At 48.6% G+C, this 21,626-nt stretch overlaps 1 protein-coding gene across 4 annotated transcripts in view; it reads right to left on the bottom strand.

Annotated features, from left to right (window-relative positions):
* MARCHF2 (membrane associated ring-CH-type finger 2) overlaps positions 1 to 21,626 on the bottom strand; it is a 101,514-nt gene that overhangs the window by 55,163 nt on the left and 24,725 nt on the right. For 3 of the 4 annotated variants that reach the window (XM_074978151.1, XM_074978153.1, XM_074978152.1), the window contains exon 3: positions 11,597 to 11,826. In XM_074978151.1, the coding sequence (XP_074834252.1) occupies positions 11,597 to 11,787 (191 nt within the window). In that variant the 5' untranslated portion in view covers positions 11,788 to 11,826. Of the gene's footprint in view, positions 1 to 11,596; positions 11,827 to 13,216; positions 13,285 to 21,626 lie in introns of those variants that run through there. The other variant, XM_074978154.1, reaches the window with a different exon arrangement.

The raw sequence follows: 21,626 nt of genomic DNA, 5'->3' as shown, positions 1-21,626 counted from the left end.
TAGGGCTAGATATAAATAAATGACCACCTTTTGGGTCCGCTATGGCCATTTTGAAAATTTGGTGATGCCATTTGGGCTGTCAAATGCCCCCGCTATGTTCCAGCACTTCTTCAACAATGTATTCTGTGAAATCCTAGATCAGCATATAGTGTCCCTTGATGACATAGTTATTCCTTCAGACAGCACACAACTCATTCTGACAGTATGGAGGAAGAGATTGAGCAGCGCTCGAAGAGAAGATTAAGAATATCGCCACAGAGAAAGACCTAGATAAGAGAGTCGCAGGGATAGCCATTGCTATAGAAAAGGCAATTGAGCAGACTGTTCCAGAAGAACAAAAGAAGTGGATTACCCAGAAGACACTGAAGTTTGTTCAAGAGAAAAGAGCATTGAAGATCAGAAGAGATGTTTCTGAGATGGCAGAACAGCAATACAGGATGAAATACAATAAGGTAAGGAAAGCAACCAGAAAGGATAAGGAGAAACGGTTAGAAGAGCAATGTGAAGATACTGAGAGGTATTATGGCGAATGTTAAGACCAGGGAGGTGTATAAGACAATTATGAATATTAATAGGAAATGGCAACCAAAGCAGATGGTGATCAAAAATGAGAATGAAGAAGTGCTCATGAACAGGGAGAAGATCGTGCAGCGATGGACGAGATATTGCATTGATCTATACAAAGCACAGTTGGACCCGAGTGTCTCAGAGACTGATTGAAGAACTGAAAGAGATATCTCCCCCGAGCATCGAGAGCAAGACCGATATTTCAAAGCAGGAAGCAGAAAAAGCAGTGAAACAACTAAACTACAACAACAAGAGCCCTGGAAATGATAAGATCACGGGAGAGATGATCAAATATGGCAGAGAAAGTATGATTCAGGAAATACACTGACTATGTAATATAGCATGGAAAGAAGGGAAGGCACCTAAGGAATGGACAAGATCTATGTTAGTGACAATATCCAAGAAAGGAAGTACACTGGAGTGCAAGAACTACAGAACGACTGCCCTAACGAGTTATCTAGGTAAGGTGCTGATGATGATACTGACTGAGAGATTAAGATCACAGATAGAGGAACATATATCAGATAAGCAAGCAGGGTTCAGAAAATATAGAAGTACCATACAGCAGATATTGGCACTAAGACTGATAGAGAAAGTTCAATGAAAGAACAAAAATGTATATATTTGCTTCATCGATTTTCAAAAGGCATTTGACAGTCGAGATCAGAAAGTGACTTGGGTGGTGTTGGAGTCATACGGAATGGATAGACTAATACGGTTGTTGAAAAATATTGATGATAACGCAGAGGCATCAGTGAGAACACGCGGGGAGTTGGAAAGTTGGTTTAAAAGAAGTAGAGGTACGAGACAAGGAGATAGAAAGGTTACTCACCGTAGTAACGGTGGTTCTTCGAGATGTGTCCCCGTGGGTGCTCCACATTAGGTGTCGGGCTCGCCCGGCGCCGCAGATCGGATCCTCCAAGCAGTCTCTGCCGGACCGCGCATGCGCCGGCGCGCGCCGCTCCCCCGCGCGCTCCCGGCCATGTGCGCGATCCGGTCCCCGCCAGTTCCTTGACCAACCGCCTCGGATGCTCCTGCAAAACACTAAACAGAGATCCGGAGCGGGGAGGATGGGCGGGTAGTGGAGCACCCACGGGGACACATCTCGAAGAACCACCGTTACTACGGTGAGTAACCTTTCTTTCTTCTTCGAGTGTCCCCGTGGGTGCTCCACATTAGGTGACTACCCAGCAGTAACCCAAGATAGGAGGTGGGTAATCGGATTATGTGCAGCTTGTCCCCGAGAGGACCGCTGCCGAGAGACGGGTATCCTCTTGGAATACCCTGTGAAGGGCGTAATGTTTGGCGAAGGTGTCACAGGATGACCAGGTCGCCACTCTGCAAATGTCTTTTAGCGCAACGCCCTTGAAAAAAAAAAGGCTGTTGATGCTGCCACCGCCCTAGTGGAATGAGCCCTGGGCGTGGCCAGTAAAGGAGTCTTTTTGAGTTCGTAGCACATTTTTATGCAAGATACGATGTGCTTAGAGATTCTCTGCGAAGAGAGACATTCTCCTTTTGATTTGGGAGCGATAGAGACTAGGAGCCTATCCGTTCTCCGGAAGGACTTGGTCCTGTCCATATAGAAAGCTAGCGCCTCCTCACGTCCAGGAGGTGTAGGCGTGCCTCCTTGTTAGAGTTATGAGGCTTTGGATAAACAAGGGTAAACAATAGGTTCGTTAGTATGAAACTCAGAAAGAAACTTTAGGAACAAGGGCTGGATGCAGCCATATGGTTACCGCCTCCTTGGAAAAACAGCGCAGGGTGGCGTTGCCATAACTGCCTCAAGCTCGCTCACCTTGCGAGCTGACATGATTGCGAGAAGAAAGGTCGTCTTCATCATAAGGAGGCGGAGGGAAACCGTGGCCAAAGGCTCGAACGGTGGTCCCCTTTTCGCATTAAGCACCAGGTCCAAGTTCCACGGAGGTGGAAGCGGTTTCTGAGGGGGGTATAGGCTTACCAGCCCTTTGAAGAACCTGGTAACCATGGGATGGGCGAACACCGTGTGCCCTTCGTCTTCGTGTCTGAATGCCAAAATGGCGGCCAGGTGGACCTGAAACGAGGATAGCGAGAGTCCTCCTCTCTTGAGGTCCAGTAAATACTCTAATATCACAGCCATAGGCACCGAAAGGGGGCTAGCTGTTTGGTAGAACACCATGCCGTAAAGCGAGTCCATTTCTGCTTGTAGGTCTTCCTGGTGGAAGTCCTCCTGCTACTTTCTAGGACTTGCTGCACTTCCTCCATACATGTGCTCTCTAGGGAGCTGAGCCATGGATTAACCACGTTTGTAGTCGCAGGCCTTGGGGGTGCGGATGCACTATGGACCCCTGGGCTTGCGTGAGCAGATCCAGCGCCACCGGAGGGGACATCGGTGGCCGGTCCGACATGCACAGGAGTAGGGGGAACCATTGCTGTCGATCCCACGTTGGGACTATCGGGATCATTCAGGTTCCTTCCCTCCTGGCTTTGTGCAACACTTTGTGGATGAGCACTGTGGGAGGGAAAGCGTAAAGCAGGGGGCCCCTCCATGAGGTCGCGAAGGCGTCCCTCAGGGGCCCCCGTCCCAGTCCTGCCCTGGAGCAGAATCGTGGGCACTTCTTGTTGTGCTAAGTAGCAAACAGGTCTATCTGGGGAAAACCCCATGCGTGGAAAAATCGGCTGCAGCAGATCGGGACGGATCTGCCACTCGTGCGTGAGTGCGAAACGCCTGCTCAGCTGGTCTGCCTTCACATTGCGAGCGCCTGGTAAGTACGAGGCTTTCAAGGTTATATTGTTGGCGATGCAGCAGTTCCACAACCGGACTGCTTCTACACATAAGGCACGGGACCGAGCTCCTCCTTGCCGATTTATATAAAACATGGTGGAGGTATCGTCTGTACTGATCCCGACTACCTTGCCTTTCATTTGGTCTCGAAAGTGTCTGCAGGCGTTGAACACTGCTCTGAGCTCCAGTATATTTGTGTGCAGTGACTGCTCCATGGAGGACCACAGCCCTTGCGTCACCTCTTCGCCCATGTGTGCTCCCCACCCTATGAGGGAGGCATCTGTAGTAAGGAAAACCAATACGTGTGGTTGGTGGAAGGGTACCCTTGTTAGCAGGTTCCCGGGGTTTACCCACCATTGCAGGGATTTGCGCACCTCTGTTGTGGGCGACGCCATCCTGTGAACAGTGTGTGCTGCCGGTTTGTATACGCTCGCCAGCCAATGCTGCATGCTGCGCATGTGTAACCTGGCGTTCTGTTCTACGAAACGTCGCTGCTGCCATGTGGCCCAGCGGCTGTAAGCACGTCAGAACCGGCACCATAGGGCTGAAGGTGAAGCCTTGCGCGAGGGAGCCGATGGCCCGAAAGCGAGTCTCTGGGAGATACGCCCTCGCTGTAATAGAATTTATGCGTGCCCCTACGAACTCTATGTCCTGTGTGGGGTCTATCTTTGATTTTGTCAGATTGATAAGCAGGCCGAGCGAAGAGAACGTGCCTGCTGTGACACATATTATGCGTAGTACCTCCTCCTTCGAGGCCCCTTTGAGTAGGCAGTCATCCAGATACTGGAATATAAATACCCCCTGTCTGTGCAGGTAGGCTGACACCACTGCCAAGGTCTTGGTGAAGACTCTGGGGGCTGAGGAGAGCCCAAACGGTAGGACCTTGTAAGTCGAGGGCTGCGAACCAATCTCCATCGTCTAGTGCCGTAAGGATGGAGGCGTTTGTGATCATCCGAAAGCGTTGCTTGCGCAGGTACCGGTGAGGCCTCGAAAATCTAAGATGGACCTCCCCGTGAGGAAGTACCTCGAGTAGAACCCTCTCCCTTGCAGTTGCTCCGGCACTCTTTCCACTGCCCCTACAAGCATGAGATGGTCTACCTCCTGCTTGAGCCTCGCTACATGGGAGGCCTCCTGGAGGTGGTGCCCCGGGTGGAGGTCATGGCGGTGGGAGCAACTGGGAGGGGATGACGTACCCCGTGGCTATGATCTCCAGCACCCATTTGTCTGTGGTGATCCTTTGCCACTGGTTATAAAATGGTCGGATGATGGCCTTGAGCACTGGTTTCGTGCCCTCTGGAAGCGAGTCCATGAGGGAGGTTAACCTAATGTGGTTGTCGAAATTATGGTTCGCTAGATGCGCTGCGTAATTTGCCATTGGCAACAGTAGCGTGGAGGAGGAGCAGACCTTTCTGCCCAACAGCTCTAGCTTTTTGGCATGTTTGTCTGTTCCCCCACGTTGCGACGACTCCACCACCAAAGAATTTGGTTGTGGGTGGCTGAACAGGAACTCCATGCCCTTCGTCGGCACGAAGTATTTTTTTTTTTTTTTTCGCTCTGTTGTGGACAGGCGGAATAGTCGCAGGAGTCTGCCATATCATAGTGGCAGACTCCAAGATTGCGTCATCAGCGGTATTGCTATTTTGGAGGAGGCCGGAGGTCTCAGATTTTTGAGGAGCTTATGGTGTTGCTCTTGCACCTTTGCTGTCTGGATGCCTTGCGTGAAGGCCACCCTCGTAAAACAGCTCTTGGAACTGTTTGAGATCGTCCGGAGGATGGACGTCCCCCGGGGCCGTAGCCTCATCCGGGGAGGAGAGCGAGGAACCGCTGGGGTACGTCTCCCTGGACCCTTCCGGTTCCCGCTGATGATGGTACACCCTCTCACTAGAGGTTTGCGAGGAAAAATCTCGGGGTTCCATAACCAGTCCCCCCTGAGATGCTTAAGTCTCTGTCCCCGGTAGCAATTGCCCTCGGGGGTACGAGATCGTTTGTAGGGATTTTTCCCTAGTAGATTGCCGATGGTGTCTATGCCCTGCGTGGTCCCAGCCAGGGTGAGGCTGGTTGCAGAAATGGAGAAGGGGGCTCTGGGTAGGCTGGGGGGGGACCCCTGCCTTCTAGTTGGAGTCTGCAACATAGCGGAGGGCTGTGAGAAAGCAACTCCACAGCCCTGTGCGGAGAGGGGCTGCAATGCCTCCTCTTGTGTGCAGTCTTCCCCCTCCCTTGAGGAGGTAACTCCGCCCCTGACATACAGGGGATCCCGGCCCCGTCCGCACCGAGCTCGGCACACTCGAAAGCGGTGCCGCATGTGCGGTGTCCTTCGGTGCCGGCAGGCTGCGTGCCTGCGCGCTCTGCACCGCCGGTTTTCCGGGGGTCGGTGGTACCGGCGCTTGTTTAGCCGCCGCCCTGCCTGCGGTGCGGGGCGGCTGGCTGATTATCGGAGGCTGAGCCGCTTGCACGTGGCTCTTCGTGCCGCCGCCGATCAGCTGTTGCTGCGGCTGGGGGCTGCTCGCTCCTCCCGTCCCGCTCGCTGTTGCTGCCGGCAGGGATCGGGCTGGGGGGCATACAGGGGATTCCGGCGTCCGCACCGAGCTCGGCACGCTCAAGGGCGGTGCCGCACGTGCGGTGTCCTCCAGTGCCGGCAGGCTGCGTGCCTGCGCGCTCTGCACCGCCGGTTCCCCGGGGGTCGGTGCCGCTGCCCGCGGTGCCGCCGGTACCGGCGCTTGTTTAGCCGCCGCCCTGCCTGCGGTGCGGGGCGGCTGGCTGATTATCGGAGGCTGAGCCGCTTCCACGTGGCCCTCCGTGCCGCCGCCGATCAGCTGTTGCTGCGGCTGGGGGCTGCCCGCTCCTCCCGTGCCGCTCGCTGTTGCTGCCGGCAGGGATCGGGCTGGGGAGCATACAGGGGATTTCGGCCCCGTCCGCACCGAGCTCGGCACGCTCGAGGGCGGTGCCGCATGTGCGGTGTCCTCCGGTGCCGGCAGGCTGCGTGCCTGCGCGCTCTGCACCGCCGGTTCCCCGGGGGTCGGTGCCGCTGCCTGCGGTGCCGCCGGTACCAGCGCTTGTTTAGCCGCCGCCCTGCCTGCAGTGCGGGGTGGCTGGCTGAGTATCGGAGGCTGAGCCGTTTCCACGTGGCTCTCCGTGCTGCCGCCGATCAGCTGTTGCTGCGGCTGGGGGCTGTTTGCTCCTCCCGTCCCGCTCGCTGTTGCTGCCGGCAGGGATCGGGCTGGAGATACTTTCCTCCGTTTCTGCGCTGATGGAGTGAGGGAGGCAGCTTTCCTTTTAAGGGCCCCGGAGGGTCCCTCCTGCTGCGGCCGCTCCGGCGCTTCTGGCTGGAGGGCCTTATCAAGAAGCAGCATTTTTATCCTCATCTCCCTGTCCCTCCGTGCTCTGGTTGTTAATTTAGCGCAGAAGGCGCATTTCTGTGCCACATGGGACTCCCCCAGGCACCTTATGCATAGACTGTGCCCATCGGACACTGGCATCGCCTCTCAGCAGGACATTGTTGGTGAGTCTTTGAGTTTTTAAGTGGGTACTTAGCACCTTCTTTGTGCCGTTTTCCCCATCCGATGGCCTGCCTTAGCAGGAGGGCTGATGGCCCTAGCTCCTGGCTTCCGGCGCTTGTTACTGGGACTGGCTGAGCTGTCCCGCTCGTAGCTTGTTCGTTGTTGTTTGTTTTTTGTTTTTTTTTTTTTTTACAAAATAACAACCGGCTAACTCGTAGTAGCCTAAGTGCCTGAAAAAAACTTTAAAGAAAAACAGATAAAGACATTGAATACGCTACTTGGCCTTAGCCTAGTTGGATTCCGTCTGCAGCCGACGGCGGTTAAGAGGAACTGGCGGGGACCGGATCGCGCACATGGCCGGGAGCGCGCGGGGGAGCGGCGCGCGCCGGCGCATGCGCGGTCCGGCAGAGACTGCTTGGAGGATCCGATCTGCGGCGCCGGGCGAGCCCGACACCTAATGTGGAGCACCCACGGGGACACTCGAAGAAGAACCAATATTGCCAAGTATCTTCATCGCACATCTGGAGAGAGCGATGGACAAGATCAAGGAAGAGGTAGAAGGGATATCTGTGCACGGGAAAGGAATTAACAACTTGAGGTTCACAGACAATATAGTCATCATTGAGGAAGATGAGGAGAAGCTAGTGACAAAGGTGCGGGTGTTAAGCGAAGGGAAGCAGTACGGACTGATTTCGAACATCGATAAAACAAAAACCAATGGTATTTGGAGATAAGGAAATATGAAGGAAAATCAGCGTGGATGGTATTGAACTAGAAAACGGAGAGAAGTTCACGTACCTGGGGAGCAACATAACGTATGATCTAGACTGTAAGAAGGAAATAGTGACTAGAATAGCGAAAGCGAGTTTGAAGGCAATGGATAAGATCTGGAAAAGAAAGCAATTAGCTTAAGGAGGAAGCCGGGTGTCTTGAAAAGGTGTGCATTCAGCAGCATGTTGTACGGATGTGAAACATGGGTGATAATGAAAGATTCGAAAAGAAGAATGTTGGCATTCAAAAGGAGTTATTATAAAAAGACTCTGAGAATAGGATGGATGCAGGTGGTCACCAAGGAGGAATCATATAGGAAGATACAGCCGAAAGAGAACCTGCTGCAGAAGGTTATAAAATGGAAGCTACAACTATTTGGACATATTTGCAGAATGAACAACGAATGAAAAAAATCAAGACCCTAGTATTCGGCAAAATGGATGGTTTGAATAGGAGAGGCAGACCCCACAGAAAATGGATAGATGATGTAGTAGATTGGCGTGGAGCTAGTCTACAGAAACTAAGCCACTCTGTGCTGGATAGGGAAAGATGGAAGGAAATAGTGAGAGAGGCATCAGACACCAATGGGCGCTGAGCCAACGGTTATTGATGATGACGCTGACGCCAACAAGACTCATGTTGAAACTGTCTTGGACTGGCTTTGCTAACATGGTTTGTAGACCAAGTTGGAAAAAACACGCCCTCAAAGGTGTTTCTACTGACTTCTTGGGATTCACCCCATCCCTGGAAGGAATTAAAATGGATCCAGAAGAGGTAAAGATGGTCTGCAATAGGGCTGCACCTTGGAACATCCTGCATGTTCAGCAGCTCCTGGACATCATGTGTTTCTACAGCTGGTTCACCTTGAAATTTTCATAGCAGATTGCCTCTCCGATCTCTTACCTTCATAAGACCATCCAGTTCATTTTGGGCCAAATGTGCCTTTGAACACCTAGAACTTGTTTTTACTTGCCCACATTGATACTACAGGTGCCTTCACTGTGTTAGTGGATGCCTCCCATATAGCAACTGGATCAGTGTTCTCCCAGAGGCCTGAGCCCCAGTGCTGCATCTGTGTGCCTTTTAGTCCAGAAAGTTCACTCCCAACAAGCAAAATTATGAAATCCTAGACAATGAACTGCTAGCAACACTACCTTGAAGAGGACTGACAACCAGTCTAAGTAAACAGACAACAAGAATTTGGCATATTTATGGAAAGTCAAAGACCTCAATCAGAGACAGCTTTGATGGGTCCTGTTCTTCTCTAATTTTACAATCTCCTATCATCCAGGTGCTGGGAATGGCAAAGCAGATGCCCTGTCCCAAAAAGTGGAGTGCTATGTTGACCAGAAGCAATTTAACCAAGAAACCTCCTACATTCTAAAGTCTGTCAAGGGGTCTTCCCCACAACAACCAAGAAGCCATCATCCAGGAAGTGCATGAGATTCAAGATGTTAGTTTGTAAAGGTATGCATATATGTTGCCTATGGCAGCTGGCATGAGGCAGGCCTGTGCATATGCTGTGATTTCCCCCCCGCAAGCCAGTGGGACATGTAGGCTGTTCCAAAACCCAGCACCTGGCCTTCTGTTTCTTTTGGTGGCCTCACACATGCACCACAATGCAGGCATATGTAGCCTCCTATTACTTATGTATAGGCATTGAATTGCCATACGACAAACCTCGTGAGCTTGCCCAACCCTGGGCAACTGTCTCCCTAAACTTTATCACGATGCTACCCGAGAACAACAGGTTTGTAGCCATCTTAATTATAAATCGCCCCCTGAAGATGGCCCACTTGATTCCCTCCATCTGGTTACATTCCTTCGCGGAGATTGCCAGCTGTATGGAAATCAGGTCCTCTGTCCCCTTGGACTCCCTTTGCACACTATTTCTGACCATGGTGCTTTGTTAACTGCTTGTTTCTGGACGGCAGACCTCCGATTTCTGGGAGTACTCTCTTGCTCTTCTTCATCTCATGGCCTTCATATGAACGGCCAGACAAGAAGGCGACTCAAATCCAAAAGCAGTATCTCCACAGTACAGCAACTAGCATTGGAATGACTACTCCTCATCACTATCCTCTTCAGAGTTCACATGCTTCCACAGGACAAAGCCCTTTTATTGCAAACTATGCAATCAATCCTCAATTCCGTCTTGAACCATGCACAACCTCCCCTGCTCCAGCCATTTTACAGTGGGTACAACTGATCCATTGTACCCAAGGGGACCTAAAGACCCACCCAAAGGAAGCCAAATAGGACAAGCAGCGATATGAGGACGGATAGCAAGAAAAAGGCCCCGATTTCATTGTAGAAAACAAACAGTCCTGCTTCTAAAACCAAGCAGGGTAAGATGTGGTATTTGATTGATTGGGAGGTTTACAGGAACCTCCCAGGAAGCCCATCTAAAATATCCATTCTTGATACTTATAAAACCCCTCCAAAGAACAATCTCAAAAAGCCTGGCCATTTGCTGCCCTAGAAAGGAGGGTGATGGGATTTCCCAGGTCTTGAAGCCAGACCTACAGGTCCCCAGACAGCTGCCACATCCTCGCCATGGCCTATGGGCGCTCAGAAGCTACTAGAGCTATAGACTCAGCCAAGGGATCTCTGATTGGAGGATTGCTTGGCTGAACTGATTGGTCCAGTTATGCTATTTAAACCAAGAGCAAAGTTTATCCAAGCAAGAAAGTGGTTTCCTTTTGCAGCTGCACTGGTCCCTGCTTGTGCCTGCCGTATTCCTGTTGTCACTGTCCATCTGCTTCACGCTTGATTGTTACCACTCTTCCTGTTCCTGGCTCCTTCCCTGCCATACCTCCATCCTCACTAACCAGTCCTGGGTGCAAGTCCAGCTTGACCCTTGGCCCTGGCATTTGGCATCTGGCCTTCCACTTTGGTTTCTGATTTTGGCTCTGGCAACTGACGTCAACTCCGACACTGACACTTGGCTTCCTTCTGCTCCCCAGATGCCTGCTATTCCCACTAGGTCTGGTTCCTTTTCTGACTACTAGGACAGATTTCATACATCCCAGCCCATAAATCCAAAATGGTCTGTTTACAGAGAAGAACATGAACTCCCATTAGCAGTGCCAGGTAGGACGTGAAACTAAGATCTCCTAACAAATCACTAGCTAAGATGAACATGAGGCCAGTGGTCTCTGTAGTAGGAGATGACCTACCTTCTTTGAGCTTTGCTGAGCCAAAAAAGTGTCAGCACATTTTGCTGCCATTTGTTTGCTGAATCTACAACCCTGCAGGTCTATTACAACACAATCCAATCTTCAATTGACAAACTAAATTAGATGTGAAAAATGGTAAGTGCTCTATAAAGACACGGCTTCAAATTTTACTAGCTTGATTAGGTTGCACCCAAGGACATGAAAGGGCTCAAGTGACAAACATCACCTTTTATGGTTCCTAGGCATATCATATTGACCCTCTGTTCTACCTGCCCATTTCTGTGAATAGCTGGAACATTCAAATGTACAAGAATTCTACACTAGTTACACTTGGAAACCATAGTTTCTGCAAATATAGGTGCCCCACCATTCCAATATGCTGTGTAGGAAGGGCATGCAGTCTGCATGTGCACTTTTTACAACACAAGCTTCTTGGAAGAGGTACTGTACTTTGTCTTATGTCTTTGGTGCTTAAATAACTGACAGTTAGCTTTATCCTTGGCTTTTTTGGTGGTGGATGTCCCGCCTTCACTGCAGCCCCAGCTGATGCCAGCTGTAGCACATAGGGTCCAGGCTTGGTCAGTTCTAAGCAGTCTGGTTAAGATGCAATGCACAGTTGAGAGCCTAATTAACTGTATGTATTTGATTAGTATTAGGTTCCATTTTGGGTCAATTTCCCCAGACATGTCTGGCTGAAGAGCTGCGATTGCCAAGGTTAGCTTCCCATTAAGCTCCTGGGGCCAATGGGCTGGGATATAGCAATAGTTATGCGCAAAAGGCAGATGCAGTCCAATGCAAGCAATGAGCAGTGTTGCCTTTACCTTTGTGCTCCCAGTGCTTTGATCACTGTTGAGAGCAGTCGGCCATCTTTTGCAGTCACTTGGGTGACATACTGTGGTCGCCCAATATCGGAGTCCTCCACTGACTTAGACAAAGCAGCACTTCCCGGACAGTCACACAGAGAGCCAGGTAGATGGCAGCAGTCGCCTGTCGTCATGGCAACAAAGAGCATCTATTCCTTCACAGACTGAATCACACAGTCATGAGAGGCCTGGAACAAAACAAGACAAAACTGATAAAGAGGTTTCTAGGCCGTTTCACTCCTGCTCAAGCTCTGGCTAGCTACTCTCATAGTCAAGCCTCTCCCCATTCTCCTGCAGAATACAGTGCCCATGCCTCCAGACATTCCCTCCCACAGTATGCTGTTTCTTACCTGCCCTACATACCTGTCACACAGGCCAGGTCTACGCTGGGAGGAAAAAATCAATTTTAGATATGCAAATCCAGCAGAGGAATTATGTAGCTGGAATGGACTTATCTAAAAATCAATTTTTGCCACCATCCATAGCAGCAGGTCTTCCTTTACTCTTCGTGACTGCCAGAAATACCGGGATCAACGATAGTTTGATTTAATGTGTCCCCACTAGGCGCACTAAAGCAAAGTCTGGAAGATTGACAAAGAGCATGTCAATCTTCCCAGAAGTGCAGACATACCTACAGAATTAGTTACCTGCAGTCAGTGGGGAATGTGGTTGGGGAAGCCTGAGTCCCAGTCTTTTATGAACCTGCTCTGGCGTTAGCATCACTGTTCCCTTGCTATCCTACATACACGGGAACTGGAACCCTAAACACAGCCTTACACACTTGTCCTCACTGACCCAGGCATAAAACTGACTTGCCCACCCTGGTGATAAAGAAAGGCCATTATTTATATTTTATTAGCTGGTACTTGCCCTTGAGATGGAGAAGCAGAATTTTGTAAGGCTGCCTTAAAATAAAATTAAGGTTGCAAATAATATTCCCTCTAATCTTTTCCATTAATCTGCAGAATAATTTGTGTGCACCCCACCAGTGGTAATAGAAAAACCTAGCTGTGGGTACTCTGCTAAGCAGCTGGGTAGTATATGAATCTCTCCTGGGCAGCTCCCCAAGCACACAGCTTACAGGAAACACTGAAAAACTTCATTTGAAGCAGCCCTCTTATCCATTTTGGGGAGGAAATTAAGTATTTCCGCATGCGCACGCATGCACACACACCCCCACCCACGCCTCCAGGGAGAGTTCATGGCACCCACAAGTAGCATAGCACCTTAGCTTTAGAACAAAGTACACGGAGAGCTCCACGGGGCCATTTTGGCCTTATCCACGCTAGGATTTGAAAGTGTGATGCACGTGTTTGCTAACGTGTTTGAAGAGTCTCATGCAGAGAAGGCACACTACGTATGTTATATAATTAAAGCCACCCTCCATTCCATTCCGAGACCTCAAGTGGACCACATTACAAGGTTTAAAGGCAACATGCCTACTCTACACTTGTCTGTGGAATCATGTTCACTAACACCACACCTTTACATTCCCATTTAAAGGCAGAACCACACACACCACTCAGCTCATTTTCTCAGAGGAGAATCACAGCTTCTGCAGGTGAACATTCCACTTACATTCTCCTCATTTAGGTCCATTCCTGAAGTGCAACAAGGTCCCAAGTCACTGTCCTTCTCCCAGTAAAACGTTTTAAGATCTGCACTCCTAACAGGTTTTAAGCAGCTCTTCCCGAGCCTGTGCCAGTTTTTCCCGCCCCAGACACTACAAACACACAGCTTTGTGACTTTTATTCATAGTTTTTGTCCTCTTTCTAGCACCTCTGCACATGTCCCAGATGAACAACATGATCCAACAAGACTTTTCCCCTCCTCTAATTTCTGTTTCAATTTCTTTGTCTATATGCCTCACTTCGCTGTCCCCGTGACCTGTTTCAACAAATCACAGGTTGTTATTATTAAGGACTCCAGTGAAGCTACAAATATAAATGGCACTTCAGAGAGAGTAAGACCATGGCTACCCTGCAGAACTTTTCTTGAAAAGCCTGGCTGGTTAAAATACAGTGTATATCACCAAACATCTCTTTAATAGCCACCACAGGATTAAACCCCTGAATTATGACAGATTTTGTTCACTATTTCCTCAGATTCTTCTCTTGTTCTCTACATACCTTCTTTGCTGCTTAAAAACCAAGCCAAACATAGCATCTTTCCCTTGCATGTAGTGCAAGGAACAATACAACTGAATCACATAATTCTTTCTACTGTTCCTCTCAAGTCTGACTCAATACCTTCGGTTATGCTGCCAAGTACTCCTCTGGGGCATTGACTTGATGGAAATTTAGAGAGAACAAGATCCTCTATTGAATCACCAACAGCACTTCCTGCAGCACATAGCTGGTTCCTAAGTACTTGCTCAGCTTGATTTGACTCTGTTTAGCTTCTGAGAACTGACACACTTGCACCATCTGTTAAAAGCCAGTTTGCTGTAATGTTGGGTATGTCCTCTCACTCAATCTGAAGCAGCCTTACAGACTTCTGGGGCCTCAGTCACTCAACTAAAGTCATCATTTAATGATGACCTGCCCAGCCTGGCCTGTGTTCATGTGTTTCTTTTCACCTCTGTGGTGACCAACCTTCCAGCACTGGGCAGGAGAAATTAGAAGTGGGAATAAAAAGACAGGCAAGGCTTTTAGAAACAGACGTAATAACACGGGGAGTTATAGAATCATAAAAGAATACTAGAACTGGAAGGAACCTCCAGAGGTCAACAAGTCCAGTCCTCTCCATTCATGGCAGGACCAAGCACCATACAGATCAGTGTTTCTTAAATTTTTTGAGACCACAGAACACCAAACAATAATATTTTTAATGGGGAACACCTATGAAAATTCATGTCACTTGTTGACGGTACTGGTTCCTCAGCAGTAGTATTTTCACTCAATTCTGGCCTTTTTAAAAAGAAATGCAACTTATGAGTAAACTGAGTATCAGTTGAAATAATAAATTAATCAAATCATCACACACATCCTGGCTGACATCAAGCAGATGACTGACAGTATAGCTCACACACCAGCCTAGTATACATGTCGCACATCATACAGATAGGAGAAGATTAGAGTGTGTTAGTCCGCCTCGCTGTATTGCCAGACTACTACTACTCTCACGAAATGCAAAAATAAAATTGTTTCAGTATCTTCCATTAATGTTATAAAATCGTCATTTATTGTAAAACTTTGATTTATTTTTCTAAATGCTCATGGCACACCTGCAAGATCTTCATGGAACACCAGTGTTCTGCAAAAAATACTTTCAGAAGCACTGCTGTACATCATCTTTGATCAATGTTTACCTAACCTGCTCATAAATATTTCCAACCATGGAGATTCTACAACCTCTGAAGGCAAATTATTCCACTGCTTAACCTCCCTGACAGTTAGGAAGTTTTTCCTGATGTTGAACCTAAACTTTGGTTGCTGCAATTGAAGCCCATTTCTTCTTGTCCTACCCTCAGAGGTTAAGGAATATAAATTTTCCACCAACTTCCTTATAAAAAACATTTTAGATACTTGAAAGCTGTTATGCCCTGTCTTCTCTCTTTTCCAACCTAAGCTAACCTAATTCTTTCAGTTTTCCCTCATAGGTCATGCTTTCTAGACCTTTAATCATTTCTGTTGTTCTTTTCTGGACCTTGTCCAATTTCTCCACATCTTTCTTGAAATGTGCATAAGTGTAAAGTAATGTACATTGGAAAAAAAACCCAAGTATACATTCAATATGATGGCGGTTAATTTAGCTACAACTAATCAGGAAAGAGATCTTGGCGTTATTATGGATAGTTCTCTGAAAACATCCATGCAGCAGCTGTCAAAAAAGCAAATACAATGTTAGGGATTATTAAAAAAAGGGACAGAAAATAAGAAAGGAGATTTTATTGCCCCTTTATAAAACTATGGTACGCCCACAACTTGAATACTGTGTACAGATGTGGTCTCCTCACCTCAAAAATGATATTTTGGCATTAGAAAAGGTTCAGAAAAGGGCAACTAAAATGATTAGGGGGTTGGAACGGGTCCCATATGAGGGGAGGTTAGAGAAACTGGGATTTTTCAGTTTTGAAAATAGGAGAGTGAGGGGGGATATGATTGAGGTATATGAACTCATGAGCGGTGTGGAGAGGGTGAATAAAGAAAAATTTACTTGTTCCCATAATATAAGAACTAGAGGACACCAATTAAAATTAATGGGTAGCAGGTTTAAACCTAATAAAAGAAAGTTCTTTTTCACACAGCGCACAGTCAACCTGTGGAACTCCTTGCCAGAGGAGGCTGTGAAGGCTAAGACTATAAGAGAGCTCAAAGAAGAGCTAGATAAACTCATAGAGGTTGAGTCCACAAAAGGCTATTAGCTGGGGAGATAGGAATGGTGACCCTGGCTTCTGTTTGTCAGAGGCTGGAGATGGACGGCAGGAGACAAGTCACTTAATCGTTGTCTTTGGTCCACCCACTCTGGGGCACCTGGCACTGGCCACTGCTGGCGCACGGGATGGTGGGCTAGATGGACCTTTGATCTGACCCAGTAATAGCCATTCTTATGTGGTACCCAGAACTGGACACAATACTCCAGCTGAGGCCAATCAATGCAGAACATGGGCAATTTCTTGTTTATTATATTAGCTAAAAATTATCCTCACAGACCAAGGGGGATTTTTTCCTGGCTCCAGAAAAAACAGCAGCTCTTCCAAAGCTGACAAAGAAAAATTAGCAACAATTACAACAAAAGCTGCTCTGGGATCGACATTCAAAGAAACCAATGCTGGTAGCATTACATTAAATCCTTTACTGAGGGTCTGCAAAGAAGTTGCCTGAAAGCACTGGCAACTGAAGTCATTCTGTCCAGGATCCAGGCACCAAGATTAATGAGTCACATCCATTCACCCAGTCACTCACTTCAGTTTCGCCTTCTGATCTGATCGTTTGAGAGTAGGGGGAGGAACCATCTGTGCTGCAGCTCCTCCTCTACCCCTCAGTGTGTGTGAGTATTTCAGGTCAAAACTCAAGGTGACATACACACACAAAAACACGGTATCATTCTGGCTTCCTCGAAGACATTCCTTTGGCAGCTCCCCCTTGTAGGGATAAGCAAAACCATTCTACTCTTCTACGTACCTGCCACTTATAACTGCTCCTTCCCCACCCCCGCTCTCCGTCTGCCTCTCCAGTGCATTCAGTCTCCTCTTTTATTCACATCCCCTTCCAGGCTCTCCAAAAATGTTCTGCCTCCAGTTTACATTTTCCCAGCCCCAAATTTTCACTCTTTTTCCTTTTGAAACATTGCATACCACATTATCCATCCCCTGCACCTCCTAAGTCATTTTCTGCTCCTTTCCAGTCTGCCATCTGCACACCCCTGAATTGCCACCCCTACCCTTTTTCAGCTTCCTTCCTAGTTGTCCAGTTTTGGTCTGATAAGCTAATTTGCAAAAAAATTGCTACTAAAAGCATTTAGTCAGTAAACCCTATCTGAAGCACTGGCAGGGAAGGACAGAAAGCAGCATGAAATGTGCCAGGTAGACCTGATGTAAATGAGAGGTTGCTGAAAGGAGAAGTTGGGTGGGTGGTTACTGGGACAAGTCAGTGTTTGACAGCTGAGTGGCACATTCAGAAAGGGCTCAGGACCTATGGGAGAGTCTGAAATAACTGATTATGCTGAAGTGAAATTATTTTGCTTTCAAGTTTCTGCATTACAAAATTCAGCCATGACCCTGAACCAGTATAATTTATCAGCCAGAGGGACCTAAATCAGACTACAACAGAAAGTAAATAGAGAGTGTTCTCTGGTTACAAGCATGACTCGACATGCACAGAAAACACAAGGACATGACTACTCAGGAGATTCTAAGACAACTTATTCACAAGGTTAAAAATGGAAGAACTTTGCTTTTCAGGAATTTGCAACAACTTTAGTGAGCCTTGCACAGTGGTAACCACTTCTCAGAATGACTTGTTGGCTTTGAATATTCTCAAGACCAATATTCCTTCTCATCTTTTCCAACCATGTGCATAATAAATTTTAATGTGCACTGAGGCATGTGTGAATGTGCACTATGAGTAGAATAAAACTTAACTATGGATGCTCTGTTAATTACGTGGGCAGCATCTGAATCTCTCCTGAGCAGCAACACAAGTACAAAGCTTATAAAGAACACTGCCCAGGAGTGTATCTGCATCTCTATCCAACTTCCTTTTGACAGGCAACAGCAGTTAGCAAATCACATTCACATTCTGAGTAACTCATAAATAATTCATTTAGTCACTGTACCCCAATCCTCACACTCACAGAGCTGGTTTTACTGATTACCCCAGAAGAACCTCATTTGAACATTTCTGGAAAGTGTCAGGCACTTGAACAGTTTTTAGTGTTTCTGATTTGAACTGTTTTAGCAAAACTGTTTTTGCACAGCCCCTGGAACACAGCCCCTGGAACACAGCCCCCCTCCTGCACCTGAACTCCCGTCCTCATTCATAGTTCACTGGATTTTTTGAAACTTACTGGCACTCTCCAACTCGTTGGATAAACAAGCTTTTACTGTACATTTTTGTGGCACTTTCCCCCCCACCCTCCTCTTTTAAAGGGGGCACAGTATCTCCCAGAGTCTAAAGAAGTGAAAAGTAAATCCAATAATAGAAATCATAGAATCATAGGGCTGGCAGGGACCAATGAAGGTCATCAAGTCCAGTGCCCTGCCCAAAGCAGGATCAACCTAAATGATCATTTGCATTATCAAACTAGCTGTTTTGGATATAAAATGAATTGAGTTTTATACTTTAATTTTTTACTTTACTACATGAGCGGGAAAATGGTTTGCTTTTACTTGAAAGGTCAGTTCCAGTTGCTCAGTGAAAACATGGTTTCTTTGTTTTAAATCCAGAGGAGAATTCCTCTGTGCATTCACACAAGATCCTGCACTCTGTCTTCACACCCTGAAGATCATTAAACAGCATTTCTTCATGCTCTGGTTCTCATTGAAATACATGCAACACAATCTTCCCCACTGCCATGCCGTCATTCAGTGCTACAAGGGAACTGACACACACAGCATGTCAGGAAATGGATGATCTGTTACAAATTATTTGGGATTTTCTCAGCACAGTCCACAGCAGGGTGTAGCCTAAAGTCGCTATATTAATATGCATCTGATTTATGCCATCCAACAAATGCAAAGGAAATGCAGTTAGTATTTCACAGTTACAGTTAGTGGGGTAACAGTTTGAGGGGAAATAACTGAAGTCCAAAGATAATATCTTTTGTACACTCCAATACAAATTTCAAGCCCAGCTGAATGTATTACATGCAAGGGTGACTTTATTCCTTTCCTAACTTCCTAAGGACCTCAATCTCCTCCAGAATTTCTACAGTTCACCATATCAAACCCAATCCTCCTATGGGAGCACCAAGGAGCGAGAGGTAGGGGCAAATGACAAGTGCTGTTTTTAAAAAGCACACCCATCATTTCAGTCAGCCCTTCACAGATGACATTTTTCATGCCCATGTCTTTCTGGAGGGTATTTATTTTGGTTTGGTTTTTTAGTTTACAAAGCTAGATCCCTCAGCTACCTGAGTTTTTGAATGGGAATAAAAGTCTCTGCAATGTTACAGATGGGATTTTTGTACACAACACCTGAACAGATGTGTGACAAAAATGCCTTGGTTTGTATACCTCCTTCTTTAGGAGTGTGAGAAGGGAAATAGGGGGTGCTGCACAGCCTGTCCACACCAGAGATATCTGGCATCTATCCCATGGCAGATACACTGCGGCATTTACATAGTTGTAGCTTACTTCACTTTTAAAGCAGAATAAATTCCATTGGCTCCAATTTATATCTATTTTGGGAGTGGAGAAGCAGATTGTAGCGTTTAGCTCCTTGAAACAAACTATTCAGGCAACATTATATCGGTGATTATTGGCCAAATCCTGTTTGAGCAGTCCCATGTGGATAAAGTCAAAGAGATTTGACACCGGAAGTCAGGAAACGAGAGGGTTAGTCTCCTTGGCTGCATCTACACTGGCAAATTCATCTGGAAGAAGACAGAGCTCTTCTGGAAGATCCTGGGAATGTTTACACATAAAACCCATTCTTCCAAAAGGAATCTGGAAGAATGCAGTGACTCCTCTGGAGTCTGGAGTCTGCTCCCCTGTCAGGAAGGGTATCCTCTTCTGAAAGATTCCTCCAGAAGAAAGCACATGTAGATGCTCTGTGAGCCCCTCTTCCAAAAGAGCAGTCTGCCATGGCAGCTGCAGGGAGCACAAAGCTGCTCTACACAGCAACAGGGGAGCTCTATGGCTCAGTGCTCTAGCTGCCCTTAAAGCATCAGAGAGTCCCACAGACCCCGACACCCGAAGGCAATGGTGCCATGCAAGCAGGGGACATGGGCTGGGTGCCCACACCTCCCCACACCCACGCCCCCCAGCCCTCTTCCCCCTGGACAGCATGCCTCAGCCCCGACACATGGTGGGGCCATGCAAGGAGACAGGCATGGGCTCACAGAAAACCCCAGCTGCCTCTGGCAGGCTGGCCATGCCCTGACCCTAGGGATCCCATGGAGAAGCACTGCCTCAGCATGCAGGCTCACACGCACACAACAGCCAGCTCCCACATCCGTGGACAGCACTGTGAACTGCATGTCCATAGGGAGCGCCTCATGAATGGACCCGCCCTGCATGGCCCACATGCCACCCACCCACCAGCCCATTCCATGGGTGGGCGAGAGGCATAGGCCCCAGTGCCCCGCCGCCCAACCAACACTCCATCTCCCCCTACCCAGCCAGCCATATCACCTGAGACCCAGGGGTGACCCATCCACCACACCGCTAGAGGAATTGCTGCCCTCCCAACCGCCATGGGAACCCACACTGCACCCCATGCAGGACTCCCCCACAGGGACCCATATCCCCATCCCCATCTTACGATACCCCCAACACACACAGGACACCCCTGTGCATATGTGGGAGAGAATGGCACAGCCAGACCTCAGTGCACCTGCTTCAGCCTCATGGTTTATGGCATATGAAGAGCTAAGTCAGCTACAGCACCCAGTGCCCTGAAAGGGCTATCAGAACAATATACGTAAACCCCGCTCAAGGAACCAGCAACCACATGTACCTGGTGCCCAGGGAGAGTAGGCCGGGTTGAGGGGAGGATAGGTGAGGAGGGCTGAGGTAGCGCAGCAGCCAGCGGCCATGAGGAGCCAGCCACAGCTGCCCAGGGACTGCTCACGGGGCCTTGCAGACGAACTCCTTCTGGCAGGCATCCTGAACATGGAGTGCTGCGAGGTTGTCCTCAGGCCCAGGGGCTGCCTCTGGCTCCTTATTGGCAGATACGGCCATATCCGGCCAGGCCTCAGGGAAGGCGCCCTCCCTGCCCTCAGTGAGGTTCTGTAGAACGCAACAGGCCAACATGACGTGGGGGATGTCCTCCACCCCGACATTCACAAATGTCAGGAGGCTCCAAAAGTGCTCCTGCAAGCAGGCAAAGGCACACTCCAAGGGGGCAAGTGCACAGGCCACATGCCCAACAAAGAGCCCTGGGGAGGGCTCAGGCGCTCAGCCTAGGGCCACATCAGCCACGGCAGCAGGGGGCAGCTCCCACCACACAGGAGCATGCTCACATCCCCAACTAAGCGCTCACACTGTGGAGTGAAGGCCCTGGCCTCCATCCTGCGGTATGTGCTGGAGGTCATCCGGAACACACACACCTCAGGAGCCAGACCCAGGCTGCCCAAGCAGTTGTTTGTAAAGTGGCCCAGATGGTTCACCAAGCCCTGCAGCAGGATGGCTCAATAGCTGTGTAGCTCATGGTGCAGTCGGGGCTCTGGCTGGGGTGTGGATGGCAACGTGCATCGCTTGGAGTACACCAAAGCAGTGTGGGAAGCCAAGGCCCGTGATCCCCACAACCACCTCGCCCAGGTCCACAACGCGCACTAGCCTCTGGAGCAGCGTGTGGGTGATGGGTGTGTCATCTGGCAAGAA

The sequence above is a fragment of the Carettochelys insculpta genome, chromosome 27 (genome assembly GCF_033958435.1).
Source record: "Carettochelys insculpta isolate YL-2023 chromosome 27, ASM3395843v1, whole genome shotgun sequence".
NCBI lineage: Eukaryota > Metazoa > Chordata > Testudines > Carettochelyidae > Carettochelys > Carettochelys insculpta.
Note: the sequence above shows the minus strand (reverse complement) of the source record. Positions and strands in the feature narration are given on the sequence as shown.